General features: G+C 35.9%; 1 protein-coding gene across 5 annotated transcripts in view; it reads left to right on the forward strand.

Annotated features, from left to right (window-relative positions):
* TANK (TRAF family member associated NFKB activator) overlaps positions 1-15411 on the forward strand; it is a 99139-nt gene that overhangs the window by 36187 nt on the left and 47541 nt on the right. For 4 of the 5 annotated variants that reach the window (XM_054478935.1, XM_054478933.2, XM_054478932.2 and 1 more), the window contains one exon: positions 6653-6800. In XM_054478935.1, the coding sequence (XP_054334910.1) occupies positions 6702-6800 (99 nt within the window). In that variant the 5' untranslated portion in view covers positions 6653-6701. Of the gene's footprint in view, positions 1-4175; positions 4298-6652; positions 6801-15411 lie in introns of those variants that run through there. The other variant, XM_054478937.2, reaches the window with a different exon arrangement.

Genomic DNA, 15411 nt, shown 5'->3' on the forward strand with positions numbered 1-15411 from the left:
CTAGTTTGTAGTCCATGCTGTTATCTGTTCTATCTAAAATATGTCCATCATCTCCTTGAAAATCTCTCATTACTCCTTATGTCAACATGTTAAAGTCTAAATTTCTTAGAGTGACATTCGAGGTCTACTATAGTCTAGCCATAACTGAGTCTGCTGCATGTGGTTTATGCGGTCAGTGTACTCTACAGCTCTATGGGATGCCATTCCAATCATGGTCTTTATGTATGGTCTTCCCTAGGATTTTTGTAGTACAGCACAGTCATACATGCTGACCCTGACTGTAGCTTATCATGGCACCCTCACCTCGCTGTCATCTCTGCACACATACTAGACTTGCATAAACAGAATACTCACTCCCTTCACTAAAATGCACCATACTAATGACTTTTCAGGGCCTCTGCTCTTTCAGAATGAATGTACTTTCCCCATTCATTCTCTACTTGTTGAAACTCTTCTCATCTTTCGGGACTCTGTTTAAGTGTCAGATCCTCTGTGAAGCCTTCCACAATCCTTCTTATTTTGATTGTTCCTTCTATTGAGCCTTTATCTTATATACCTTTTACTTAAGTTTTCTTTTTCTTCTTTTTAGGTAGAACTTTGAATGAAATGCATAAATCTCTAGTGAACCATTGGGTGAGGTCTACAAATGCTTATACCTGTGCTACCCAGACCTCTGTGAAGATGTGCCCAGACCTTTTTTTTTAAACATTTATAATTGACCTTTTGGCTAATTATTTTCATGTGTGTCTGCCTCACTCAATTATAAGCTCTAATTGGAGAAAAAGGCAAAGACCATGACTATTTTTCACTTTCCCAGGGAGAAAAGGAGTGCCTACTGTGTGTTCAACACTGAACCAGTCTTGAACGTTGTACCAATCAGGATACAGCGCAGTTCCTCCTTTAGAGACCCACAAAACAGTGGTTAAACAAGGGTTGCCTGCATCCCAGTGTTCTAGGTGGCTTATCACTGTAACATTCCATCCAGCTGGGAAAAAAGGTGAAAGGGAAAACTTGTTATGGAAGTTACACCCATTTGCCAATGACTAGCACGTAGTCACATGACCACACCAGCTAAAAATCAGAAGTATTAGTACTATAAGAGAAGGAGAGAATAGATATTGAGGAACAAATAACATATTTTATATATGGTCTCACTTAAATTTTACTTAATTTTTACTGTATATTTGGTCTTAATTTTTATTGTAACCCTACAAACTATGTATGATATGAAAACTGATGTTCAGAGTTCAGTAAATGGCTAGGAAATTGCAGATCTGGGGTCTGAATTTAAAGCCTATATTTTTTTTCACTCTAGTAAAGTGTTTAGGAGGGAATATATAAATGTTATTGAATAAACAAAAGTCACAGTAATTTTCACAGTATTAATGGTAATCACATATTTTTCATATCACATATTTTTACAGTATCATATCATCTCTTTACTTCCAGGACACTCTATATAACTTTACTCCTTGCTTCTCACCATTGTGAAATGAAATGCCCTAGCAACTGGTTTGCAATCAAGGCTTAATTTGTAACATAAATTAAGACAAAGCAGCTACTGTTTTTAAATATATGATATCATTTATGAGGAAAAATAAGTCACTGTATTTGCTGAGCAAAAGTTTTTATGCTCTGTATAGTTTGGTAATGTTATGCAATTATAAAGTTAAAGGAGACTCTGTTATCCAAACTCTTTGTCTTAATAACAAAGAAAATCAAGGCTGCAGAACTTGCCTTTTCTTTCATTTCCACCCCTACTTGTTTTCAGGCGTCATGGAAAAGCTTTAGCATAATCCGTCATGTTTGTAGTAACCATCATTGTTATGCTTAAGAATTGTCTCAGGTTTGCATGGTTGTCCTGATCAGGAAAATCAAACTGAGCAGTGCATAAGAAATGCATGTAATCCTGGCCTGTTTTAGTAAAGAATTGATATTATTTAATATTAAAAACATCCTTATCACAGTGGGAAACCTGTTTGAAAAAGGATGACTGCCGTTTGATAATTAAATAAAAGGATTGGGTAAGATCATTCCCACCTGTATCTCAACACCCTATTCAAATACCACCTACCTCTCAAAGCCTTTCCTAAACTTCATAAATAGATTAACTTTCCTCTCCAAACTCTAGCCTTTTGGATATCTTAGGATGCTCATATACTATATGCTTCAAGTTACAGTTAATGGTACCTTCAAGGGAGGAGATTTCATGTCTGTTTCGTTCTCACTGCATCAGTGGTACCCAGCACACTTCTGCTCGTAGTTGGCACTAAATATTTTATCAAATAAGCATATTGACCATAACACCCTGGGAGAGCACTTTGCAGCTGGCTGTAATGAACAATCCTTGAACTAAGAATTTTAAAGATTTAATCTAGTTCATAACACAGCTTTATAGCTATAGATAAGTCATTTAAGCCTTCTGAGCCTTATCAGTCAAACAGGAATGTTAATATGTAATAGGAAATGAAGAATTGGTGAAAATACTTTGTGAAAGAAACATAACTTTAAGATAGTACTATATCTGAATCCCTTGCTGTTCCCCATATGGTGCCTTACACATAATAAGCCAGCAAATACCTTGTTCTGATTGAATGGTAATGGGATATATTTTATTAAAATCAAAGCTTTGCTAGGGCTGGGAAGCTTTACCAAAGGAAGGGAAAATTATCTTTCTTGCTCATGCTGCCTCTCTTACTCCAGGACAGTTTCATTATTGAACCAAGGGATCAATGAAAGAGGAAGCAGGGATTTTCTTGGTGTTTCTTCGTGGACAGGCACACCATGGGCAATCACTGGGCTGGAGAGGTGGCACAAGAACCTACTGCCCTCAGTTTTGCTTGTCTGAACCACTGGTCTGGGTAGGAAAAAAGGAATTACTGCTAGAGTGACAACAGTGGGTAGATGAGAGTATCCAGGCTCCAGAAGAACTGCAGGGGACAAGATTGGGATGGTGATTTGCATTGAGCTAGCCCTGCTACCTTCTGGGATTTCAGAATTTTTTTCTCATGTAATGGAAGGAAACCAGCAAACCAAATCCAGAAATAAAGCAAAACCCTAACTAGGAGAGTGTTTTCAAGGGAGAGATTGCTATAGCATCAGCCTCCTGGGTTTGGAGAATGAGCTTAACCATGAGATTTAGGTTCAAGCATGTTTACTGTAAATAAAAAGCATTTTCCTGGAGTCTGGCAAATATTGCGGAAGGTGTACTGAAATGTAATTGAAATATAGCTGCCTCTTAAATTAATTTTATACTTAACAAATGCTAAAAATAAATAAACAAGTGGCTTTAAAGTTCAGGGTGTTAATATTTGAAATCTGTCCAGTTTAATTAGCTGAGTCCCAGAGACTTTCCTTTTTCTCTGGTCAGTGTCACTGATCTAACACCTGATTCTCTTCTTGGTTGTGAAATAGGAATTAAAAGTATCATTTACTTATTTGTATCAACCTGGAACTTGTTTCTTCAGCATACATTCTTATTTCAGGAAATAGGGTGCATCCGTGTGGAATTTACTCGGTAGCTCCTCTCTTAGTGACATTTGTGTGATCTAATTCAAGGACCTGAAGGGATGGCGCCACATGATTTACTTGCATATGATGCAGCTATTTTTAGTGCTGCATTTACATTTTTAAAAACAAGAATGCACCTTCTTGATGGAACAGACATGCATTTTTAACTCACAAACTCAAGAACTGTAGAAAAAGGAAGTTTCTTAGAAATTGGGTCCAAACACCTTTTTGTACTGAAGAAAAAGAAACTTTGGTCCCAAAAGATTTAGTGGCCGTTAACTAAGGGTCAGTCAGTAATAGAACAAAGCAAGGGACTAGATGGATTTCCAGTTCAAGGCTCTTATTTGTCCCAGATCTAAAGGTACAGGTGTGGTTTATACTGACAATTTTTAATGACATGCAGCTTTTTAAGGCAGTGATAGATAGCCACTTAGCTACTTAAAACCTCTAACTTCTGTATTAGTTTATTATAGTATATTATAGTCCCTGTGACTACCTATACTTACTTTTTCTTTCCTCTTTGCATATGTATTTTTAATCTCATGTATTTTTTGTAAGTAGCCTTAGTATGTTTTTGAATGAAGCAGTGTCTAAAATACTCAAAATGATGCTTTTTATTAATGCTAACTGCTTATGTTTCCATAGTGTCTATGTCTGGGCAGAGATCCTAGCAACATTAATTATCGTTAACAGGATTTCAACTTTTTCATCTATCAGAAGTAGCAGTAGAAGCTAACTTCCTAAGTGGAATGCATAAAGAATTGCCATTTCTTCAGTTTTTCTAAAAGTAATGACATTGTTATCTAAAACCCTGGAATTGTTTTTATTGAGCCTGGTAAATTACTTAAAATGTATTTAGTCTCTTAAAATGAAAGACTTTGGCTGAAAGATTACTTGCATGTGGGTATTAAAAAAATGTTGTGATTTATGATCAGTTGATTTTTGTCAAGGGTGCCAGGGCTATTCAGTGGGAAAAGAATAGCCCTTTCAACAAATAATGCCAGGACAATTGGCTAACCTCATGCAAAAGAACGAATCTGGACCCGTACCTCATACCTTATACAACATTAACTCAGTATGGATCAAAGACTTTAATATAAATTATAAACTTCTTAAAAAGAAACAATTGAAAATCTTCATGACCCTGGATTAGGCAACAGTTCCTTAGATATGACACCAATAGTACAAACAACAAAAGAAAAAATAGGTAAATTGGACTATATTAAAATTAAAGACATTGTGTGTCAGAGGACACTATCGAGAAGTGAAAAGGCATCTACAGAATGGGAGAAAATACTTACAAATCATATATTGGATAAGAGTCTAATTTCTAGAATATATAAAGAACTTTTAAAATTTAACAATAAAAAGACAAATAACCCATTTATTACAAGTGGACACAGGATTTGAATGGATAAATTGCCAGAGATACACAAATGGCCAATAAGCTCATGGAAGGATGCTCGTCATTAGGGAACTGCAAATCAAAACCTTGATAAGGTATCCTTTCACACCCACTAGGATGGCTGTAATTTTTTAAGTGGACTATAAGAAGTATTGGTGTGGATGTGGAGAAAGGGGAACCCTTATACGATGCTAGTGGAAATGTAGAATGGTACAGCTTCTATGGAAACTGGCAGTTCCTCAAAAAGTTAAACATAGAATTACCATATGACTCAGCAGTTCCACTTCTAGGTGTATATCTGAAAATATTGAAAACGTGTTCACACAAAAATGTATACACAAACGTGCACAGTAGCTTTATTCATAACAGCCAAAAGGTAGAAACAACTCAAATGTCCATCAACTGTGGAATAAACAACATGTTGCATATCCATACAATGGAATATTATTTAGCCATAAAAAGGAGTCAAGTACTGTTACATGCTACATCATGGATGAACCTCAGAAATATTATCTTTCTGAAAGAAGCCAGACACAAAAACCATGTATTATTCCATTTATATGCAGTGTCAAAAATAGACAAATCCATAGAGACAAAAAAAAAATTAATGGTTACCAGGAGATGGGGGAAGAGGAGGATTGAGACTAACTTAATAGGTATGGACTGTTTTAGGGAGGGTGATTAAAATGTTCCAGAATTAGATGATGGTGATGATTGCACAACATAATGAATATTCTAAAAAATACCAAAGTGTACACTTTAAAATAGTGGGTTTTATATTATATGAATTGTATCTCAATTGAAAATGTGAAAATTAAAAAAGTGTGCCTGAAGATATAACAAAAGATGTTATAACAGATTAGAGACTGAAATTTTGAAGAATTTTCACAAATATGAAATAACTTGGTACCCAATATAACTGATAGAGAACTTTGTCTAGTCGGTAGCTTTTAGAGAATTAAGAGAAAGGTCCTGTGTTGTGGTTTTTACAGTTGGACAGGAAGAATCAGAGTCATTAGTTAGCCTTCTGCTCAGAGCCAAGGAATGTCGTTAAGAGATGTTATGCAAACTGAGATTATAAAACCAAATTACCTCCACTGAGCAAATCACCTGTATTCAGAAACAGCAGGGAAGCTAGAAAACTAGTTGGTAGTGGGGGTAGGACTGATGGGATGTGATTTTTCTTTTTTAATGTACAATGCAACAGCGGCTCTCCCTAGATTTTGTGCTAAAATAAGAGCATTTTCACACATTTTAATTGCTCTGTGGTAACAACAGTGCGAACTCCATCCACAAACATTTACTATCTATTTAATTTTCCTCTAATTTCAGTGTAGCAAGAATTCACCTCATAAGTGGGAGTAAGAGTCCATTTAGTAAAATGAAATCCCTTCCCACATTGCTGATCCTATTGTACATTTCTATAATAAAGAATTTAAAATGGCCTTTTATATTTTCTCATTTTTAGATTAAGTTTATAGATTAGTATTCTCAAAGTAGCATCTTCTTGAACTGGAACCCCACTTGCTCCTTGAACATTAGAATAAGAATATTTAAAAATTGTGGAACTTAAGGTTTCATAAGATTTCTAGTCAGGATTTTAGATGAGACTTATGTTTATAGTACTTGGTGCTATAATGTTTGTGGTAAACCTTATAGAACTATCTTTAAGATGCATTTTTAAAATGAGATTTATGTAACTTAGTAATTATCTAACTTGATCTCATTATTTTGCAGACCTGTCATTTACTCCATCCTTTATAGTGATGCTACAGGACGAAGAGGAATGGATAAAAACATTGGCGAGCAACTCAATAAAGCATATGAAGCCTTCCGGCAGGCATGCATGGATAGAGATTCTGCAGTAAAAGAATTACAGCAAAAGGTGTGTGGTTCTGGTTTTGAAAGTTATTCTTTATCTTGGTACATGGAATTTTAGAGCCTTTTGCATCTGAAAAATGTTATATTGTTAGAAATTGCCCTGAAGAACTATAATTACAGAAATGCAGGTATATATTAATGGATGAAATTTGAAGTTCTTGTTTGTTGTTTAAAAAATATTGCAACCCATAGGAAGAGTTGATTTGATGGGCTCCTTTTCAGGTGATTGTGAAAGATTGTGAATGTTGTCTTCCATTAATAATTTTAAAATATCAGTATTTATAAATAAGGAAGAAATAACTATAAAAACAGTTTTATGACACAGAAGTATCACTGTCTCCGTTTGTTTGGTTTTGGTGTTTTTTATGTTGTTATTTGGCTGGCAGGAAAACTTTTCAAGTCTTAAAATATTTAAGAACTAAATTGTTATTAATTTATAATACTCTTCCATTCTTTGTAACGATTCAAAGTAGACTATTTCAGTGAAATCTTTAATGACTTACTAAAGTTTCAGCTTTTACAATTATCCCTGTACACATAACATTTATTTTTAGTACTTTTAGTTTCAGAAGAAAGTAAATTGGAGGAAAGGCCTATCCAGGCAAAAATTACTTAACCTCATAGTTCTTAAGCACATGTCTGTTACCGGTTCATGATGAGATTTTCACTGATCTGCAGCAAAATGAGAAAAATAAGGCTAATTATTAAACTTCTCATAATGCTACATTTATTTCATTTAAAATTCTGCCTTCTATTCTGTTGTTATGTTCCATGTTTCCATACGATCAAAGTAAAGAGCAGAATTTTATTAACATATACTTTTGTGAAATGATGATGATAGGATTCTCTCCTTGTTTATTATGTTTACATAGTGCTTCAGAAGTCTCCAATTTCACCTACACGTTCTGTGATTCCCCAGAAGGATTCATACAACTCAACATTCGATCATAGTCATAGCTAAGATTTATTACAGTGACATAGTAAAGATATATAGCCAGATTATTAATGGAAAAAGACATCAGGAGGAGTCTAGAGGAATCCATGTTGTTCAGCCTTCCTATACACCTTTCCTTCAACTTTAAAATTCAGTAACGTGTGCAGTACATCAGGAACTCCATTTTAGTTTCAGAGTTCAGGGTTTGTTGTTTTTTTTTTTTTTAATTGAGGATTGATCACATAGGCACCCTCTTGTCAACCAAAATTCCAGACTCTCTCAAAAGGAAAGGTGTTCATTGTAAATCTCATTGTATAGTCTTCAGTGGGCTGGCACAGTAGGCACAACATTATCATTTAGGAAAGGTTTTCAAAATCCAGGTTCCCAGATGCAAGCTGTATTAGTCCGTTCTCACACTGCTATAAAGAACTACTTGATGGCCATGCGTGGTGGCTTGCGCCTGTAATCCCAGCACTTTGGGAGGCTGAGGTAGGTGGATCACCTGAGATCAGGGGTTTGAGACCAGCCTGACCAACATGGTGAAACCCCATCTCTACTGAAAGTACAAAATTAGCCGGGCATGGTGGCACATGCCTGTAATCTCAGCTACTCGGGAGGCTAAGACAGGAGAATCACTTGAACCTAGGAGGCGGAAGTTGCAGTGAGCTGAGATTGCACCATTGCACTCCAGCCTGGGCAATAAGAACGAAACTCCATCTCAAAAACAACAACAACAAAAAAAAGAACTACCTGAGACTGGGTAATTTATGAAGAAAAGAGGTTTAATTGACTTACAGTTCCACAAACTTAACAGGCAGCATGACTGGGAGGCCTCAGGAAACTTACAATCATGGCGGAAGGCAAAGCAGAACCAAGTACCTTCTTCAAAGGTGGCAGGAGAGAGAGAGCAAGGGAGGGGGGATGTGCCACACACTTTTAGCATCAAATCTCATGAGAACTTGTTCACTATCACAAGAATAGCATGGGGAAAATCCGCCTCCATGATCCAGTCACTTCCCACCAGGTCCCTCCCCCAACATTGGGAATTACAATTCAGCATGAGATTTGGGTGGGTACACAGAGGCAAACCACATCACTAGCCAAGGGAAAACTTGCACCTAAACCTTTCTGAAGACAACAGCCTCAGGCCTGCTGTGTTAAATTACTTCTGCACAGGCAGTTGAAAGTGAGGGATCTTATGTTGGATTTCCCAATTAAAAAAAAAAATTACTAGCCTGTGAAACTCTGAAGTCTAATATGCTAATATTTTGGAAAAGCTCTCAAACCTTGTTTTTCCTCTAATCTCACACAACAACAGTAATCAGCAACATAGAAGAAGAGAACAGGAGAAGGTCAGAGAATTGAAGTTTAGAATTTGGATTTTTTTTTTTCCATTCAAGTTTAAGGCGTAACCATTTTTATTAAAAAAAAAAAAATCTCAGAGTTTATTCTTCTTATTTTGTGATTAGGTTCATTAAGAAAACTTGACAATTGTGACCAAATGTGTGTGGGTTTCTCCCCACATATTAAGCAGTGGACACCAGCTAGATGTCCTCCAATTCAGTTCCAACACCATCTACTCAGAGATAGCATCAGATCCCACAAGTAAAGGGCTCAGTCCCACAAGACCACCCTCTCCCCTCCCCAAGTTGCAAGTTCCGGCCTCCAGAACTTCTAACCGACTAGTTTCCAGTTGGAGTTCCCACAACCCCCTCTTTGGGTTTGATTAATTTGCTAAAGTGGCTCACAGAACTCAGGGGAACCAATACTTACTTTTACCAGTTTATTTTGAAGGATATTTTACAGGATATTAACATCCAAATGAAGAGACATATAAGGTGAGGTCTGAAAGGGTCCCGAGTACAGGAGCTTCTGTCTTTGGGGAGTTGGGGTGCACTACACTCCCAGCACGTGGATGAGTTCTTCATCTTTCTGTGAACCTCCACATGTTCAGCTCCCCAGAAGTTCCCTGAACCCTGTCCTTTGGGGCTTCTATGGAGACTTCATTGATTGTCCACAATTGAAGAATGGACAACCAGTTCAAAATGTGATTGCACAAAAAGGGTGTGATCTAAACCCAGCAGTTCCTGTCTATTCAGATTCTTCTTGGTTATTCTGTGGAGCATTCCTTCCTCCAGAGTATGCAGCAGGACCCTCTCTGGAATGAAGGTCTGATAACCCATAGTCATATTAGAGTCCTGTCTTCAGCAAGTGAGAGAAGGGCAGGAGAAGGTTAGAGAGAGAGAGAGAGAGAGACTGTTTCCTGAGGCCTGCTTCCAAGGCCTGAAGCACCTCAGCATTGTAACAAAAGACTATAACAAGTGTTGTGAGAGTTATGAGCTAGGAACCATGGACAAAAACCTAATCATAATGCCACAGCTAGCCATGCAATTATTAGCTTCTTCCTTAAATACAGGAGCTACACAATTTCCTTCTCCTTTCTAATTGATAAATCTTTAAAACTAGCTGTCATTCATAACTCCCTCCATTCTTCAGAAATCATCATTATTCTTTGTGAGTCTCCTCTTGGTTTACAAAAGAATACTCCATTATGGAATACCTATGAACACTTACGGACTGTAAGTCTTCATTAGGGGTGGATAACAGGAAAGAGTGCACAGTATGAGAGAGGGCTTTCTAAAATTATTGAAATGAAGTTTAGAATTTGAATTTTTTTTTTTCAGTTCAAGTTTAAGACATAGCTACTTTTGTAGAAAGCAAAAAAACTCAACGTTTGTTCTTCTTAGGTTCATTAAGAAACCATGACAATTCTATATTTCTTCTAGAGGAGTATTAAGATATCTTTTGGATAAGACAGAAACAGGAATTCCTGTTAACTCCTGTTCTTTTTGCACTAGCCATTGGTAAGCAATTGGGAGTTTAACCCCCTTATCTGCTGTGGAAGAAGCCTTTGCTCACATTAGCATATATTCCAAAGAAGGAAAAGGGAAATTTTTTTTACATTTAGTTTTCAAAGGTAATATTTGTTAAGTACTCAAGAATGGATGAAGAAAAAATGTATAATACATATTCTTATATGTTAAATTCAAAATATTCTGGTAGATTTATTTAAGAAACATTTATTGAGTACCTCCTAAGTACTGGGCCCTTAATGAAGTTTTGAGAATACTGAAATAAATAAAATATCATTTATATCATTAAGGAACTTTAAAAAGTTCAGTAAATCATAAATAAAATAGATATTTTACTATATAGTAGAATAAAAAAAGAAAAGACGGTAGTTATTACTATAGTGTATTTTGTACTACAATCGAGATGAGTATAGGATAATACATGAGCACAGAGAAGAGACACTTGGTCTGTGAGAATCAGGTAATAAGCTCAATGTGAGTCAATACTTGTGCTAAGGTTAGGAAGAGTTTAGCAAACTGGGGAAGAAGCAGGAGGAGCACTATATATTAAAAACAACTCAGAAGTGAGAGAGTATATGATACATTTCATGTACCACAAGGAATCGTATAGCTTCAAAGAGAATGATGGGACATTCCAGGAAAAGAACCTGTAAAGGTAGATTGGTATGGCTAAGTAGTTTGTACTATATCCTTTTTCAATCAAAAGTTATCGAAGGATTAATATGTGCTTTGGAACAATCTTCCTGACAGTGGGATAAAGATAGATAGGATACAGAACAATGTGAAATTGAGCTCAACAAATATATATTAAGAACCTATTTCATACTAAGCAATGTTCTAAGAGCAAGCAATATAAAATAACTGGCAACTATCCAGTTGCACTTTATGCACTTTAATATATGTATTGATATAAAATTATGTAGTTATATGATACATAAAATATCTCTTAATATACATACTAAATGTATGCACATATATATTATACCTCAATTTTTTAAAAAAGTGAATGGCAATCATTTCAAGCAATCAAAATGAGGACATAAATTAAGCATTAGAGATGAGTTGGGGAAAAGATTTAAGGTTTATTTAAGAGATAAAATGGAAAGCAGGGGCACCTGAATGCAGGCCACATCTGAGGCCTTGTACCCTCTCAGATGGTATCCTGGTATCTGGAATAAATTACTGGATTAATGGTGGTGCTGATGACTGAAACCAAGGATGGATAAGAGGGTACAAATTTGGGGTGGGGAAATAAGATCTATAATTAGGTTTTAGTTAATATTTGTAGTTACCTATGAGGCTTATAGGTGAAGATGCCAATGGCTGGTTGTAAATTTGGATCTAGGCCTAGAAAAAGTTCTGAATTGGAAAATGTAGATATGGAAGTAATGGATTTTGTTGTATCCTTAAATGTGGATAACATCTCCCAGTTAAGAGTGTATAGGTTGAAGGAATATTTGAAGGATAGAAGTGGGAGAGGGAGAAGGAAAGGAAGAAGGTCAGTCACTTGGCTTCTGGAGATTCAGAACATAAGCAATTTCAGAGGCATAGGAAGAGAACTTGGAGAATACCAATATTTTACAGAATAGGCATAGAGAGGGAAAAATCATTAAGGAAACTAATAAAAACCACTCTACAAGGTAAGAAACAAATTATAGAAAAAGAGTGTAGTATCATAGAAGGCATTAGAAAAGAGCTTCAAGAAGGAAGCACTAGTTAGCAGTACCAGATATCCAAGAAATCTAGTAAGATGACAACTGAGAAGCCAATTGCATTTGGCTATGTGGAGGTTACTGACATTTATGAAGGCAATTAAGTTGAGTGGGAAGGGCAGATTGTAGTAGGCTGAGGAGAATTAGGGAATGAAGAAGTAAAGACAATATAAACCACGTGGTTAAAAGCTTGACTGTGCAGAAGATAAATAGAGTGATAACTAGTGAGGTTTTCTGTTTTTTGTTTTTTTTTTCTTTTTTTGGATGAATGAAACAATGTGGAAGAATAAATAATATAGCAGAGAGAGAGGAGAAAGCTTGAACATAAAGTGAAAAAATAATTCATGCCTTTTTACAATCACATTACACAACAGCCAGAGTGATCCTTTTAAAAAGAAATATTTAAATGTTAATTATATCAGTCTCCTACTCATAATTTTTCAGTGATTTCTATAAAATAAAAGCCAAAATTATGAAGAAAATTAGCTGGACATGGTGGTATGTGCCTGTAGTCCCAGCTACCCAGGAGGCTGAGGTGGGAGGATTGCTTGAGCCCAGTGATCCTGGGAGGCTGAGGGAGATTGAGGCTGCAGTGAGCTGAGATCACACCACTGCACTCCACCCTGGGTGACAGAGCGAGACCCTGGCTCAAAAAAAGTAAAACAACGAAAGTCCTTCCTGTGGCCTACTAAGGCAGAGCCTAATCTGGTCCTTACCAGACACTCCATTTATCTCCTACCACTGTATTCTCTCACAGCTTTTCTACCACATGGGCTTCCTGTTGTTTTTCAAATATATTCCTATTTCAGAACCTTTGCATTTACTATCCCATTTGGTTGGAGTGGTTTTTATTTGGATATTTTCATGGTTTTCTCCCTTACTGTTTTCCTCCTTTATTGGTTTCAAGGGCAGTCTCTTCAATAAACAGTGCTAGGAAAACTAGATAACCATATACAGAAGAATGAAAGTAGACCCTCATTTCTCACCATATATAAAAATCAAATCAAAATGGATTAAAGATTATATATAAGACCTGAAACTATGAAACTACTAGAAGAAAACATTGGGGAAATGCTTTAGGACATCTGTCTGGGCAAAGATATTTTGGGTAAGATCTCAAAGGCACAGGCAACAAAATTAGACAAATGGGATTACATCAAGCTAAAATTACACAACAAAAGAAACAATCAACAAAGTACAGAGACAACCTACAGAATGAGAGAAAATATTTGCGAACTATCTGTCTGACAAGGGATTAATAAGCAGGCTATATAAAGAACTCAATTCAATAGCAAAACAACAAAAACAAATCAATTTTGAAATGGGCAAAAGATCTGAATAGGCATTTCTCAAAAGAAGACATGCAAATGGCCAACAGGTATTTAAAAAAATGCTTAACATACTAATCATTAGGAAAATGGAAATCAAAACCACAATTTGATATTGTCTCACCTGAGTTAAAATAGTTTTCTTGATTAAAAAATTTGACGAAAAAATAACAGATGCTGGCAAAGAGGTGGAAAAGGGAGAACACTCATACAGTTGTTAATAACCAAAAGAGAGCAAGAGTGAATATACTAAAATCAGACAAAACAGACTTTAAATCAAAAATTGTTCCAAGCTGGGCATGGTGGCTCACACCTGTAATCCCATCACTTTGGGAGGCAGAGGCAGGTGGGTCGTTTGAGCACAGGAGTTTAAGACCAGCCTGGGCCAGCATGACAAAATCCCATCTCTACAAAAAAACAAAAGCAAAAAACACCAGGTATGGTGGTGTGCTCCTGTAGTCCCACCTACTCAGGAGACAGGCAGGTGGATTGGTTGAGCCCCAGAGGTGGAGGCTGCAGTGAGCCATGTTCGCACCACTGCACTCGAGCCTGGATGACAGAGCAAGAGCCTGTCTCAAAAATAAAAGAACAAAACAACAAAAACTACTACAAGAGACAGGAAAGGGACATTATATAATGATAACAGGGTCAGTTTATCAAGCAAATATTAACAGTTATATATGCATCATACACCAGAGCTCCAAAGTATATGAAGCAAGCATTGACACTATTGAAGGAAGAAACATTACAGCTCTATGATAATAGTAGGAAAATTAAAGTATTATACTTTAAACACTTTAAATAATGGATAGAGCAACTAGACAAAAGATCTATATGGAAATAGAGGATTTGAACAACATTGTAGAGCGGCTAGACCTAACAGACATATGTAAAAACGCCAGCAACAACAGAATACACATTTGCTCAAGGGCATATGCAACATTATCTGGGAGAGGCCATTAAAAATGACTTAATAAATTTAAAAAGATTAAAATCATGCCAAGTATGTTTTCTAATCACAATGAAATGAAACTAGAAATCAGCAAAAGGAAAAGTGGGAGATTCACAACTATGTACAAATTAAATAACACGCTTAAACAACCAGTGGGTCAAAAAAGAAATCACAAGGGAAATTAGAATATATATTGAGACAAATGAAAGTGTGAATACAAAGTACCAAAACTTCTAGGATGCAGTAAAAGCAGTGAATAGAGAAATGTTTAGCTGTAAATGCATGTATTGAAGAAGAGAGATCTCAAATCAGTAACTTAACTGTATGCCTGAAGAAACTAGAGAAAGAACAAACTAAACCCAAAACTAGCATAAAGAAGAAAATAATAAAAATGAAAACAAATATAAACAAAAAATAGAAAAACAATACAGAAAAACAAAAACAAGTGTTGACTATTTGAAAAGATCAAGAAACGTGACAAACCTTTAGTTAGCTTGACTAAAAAAGAGGGAAGACAAATAACTAAAATAAGAAAATGACATTATTACCAACTTTACAAAAGTTAAAAATATCATAAAAGAGTGCTATGACAATTGTATGCCAACAGATTGGATAAGCTAGTAAAACATCCTAGGAACACACAAACTACTAAGAATGAATCATGAAGAAAATGAAAATCTGAATAGACCTTTACCTAGTAAGGAGATTGAATCAGTAATCAAAAACTTCCCAACAACGAAAAGCCTAGGATGAGATAGCTTCACCAGTGAATTCTGCCAAACATTTAAAGCAGAATTAATACCAATCCTCTCAGTC

The sequence above is a fragment of the Pongo pygmaeus genome, chromosome 11 (assembly GCF_028885625.2).
Source record: "Pongo pygmaeus isolate AG05252 chromosome 11, NHGRI_mPonPyg2-v2.0_pri, whole genome shotgun sequence".
NCBI classification, from domain to species: Eukaryota; Metazoa; Chordata; class Mammalia; order Primates; family Hominidae; genus Pongo; species Pongo pygmaeus.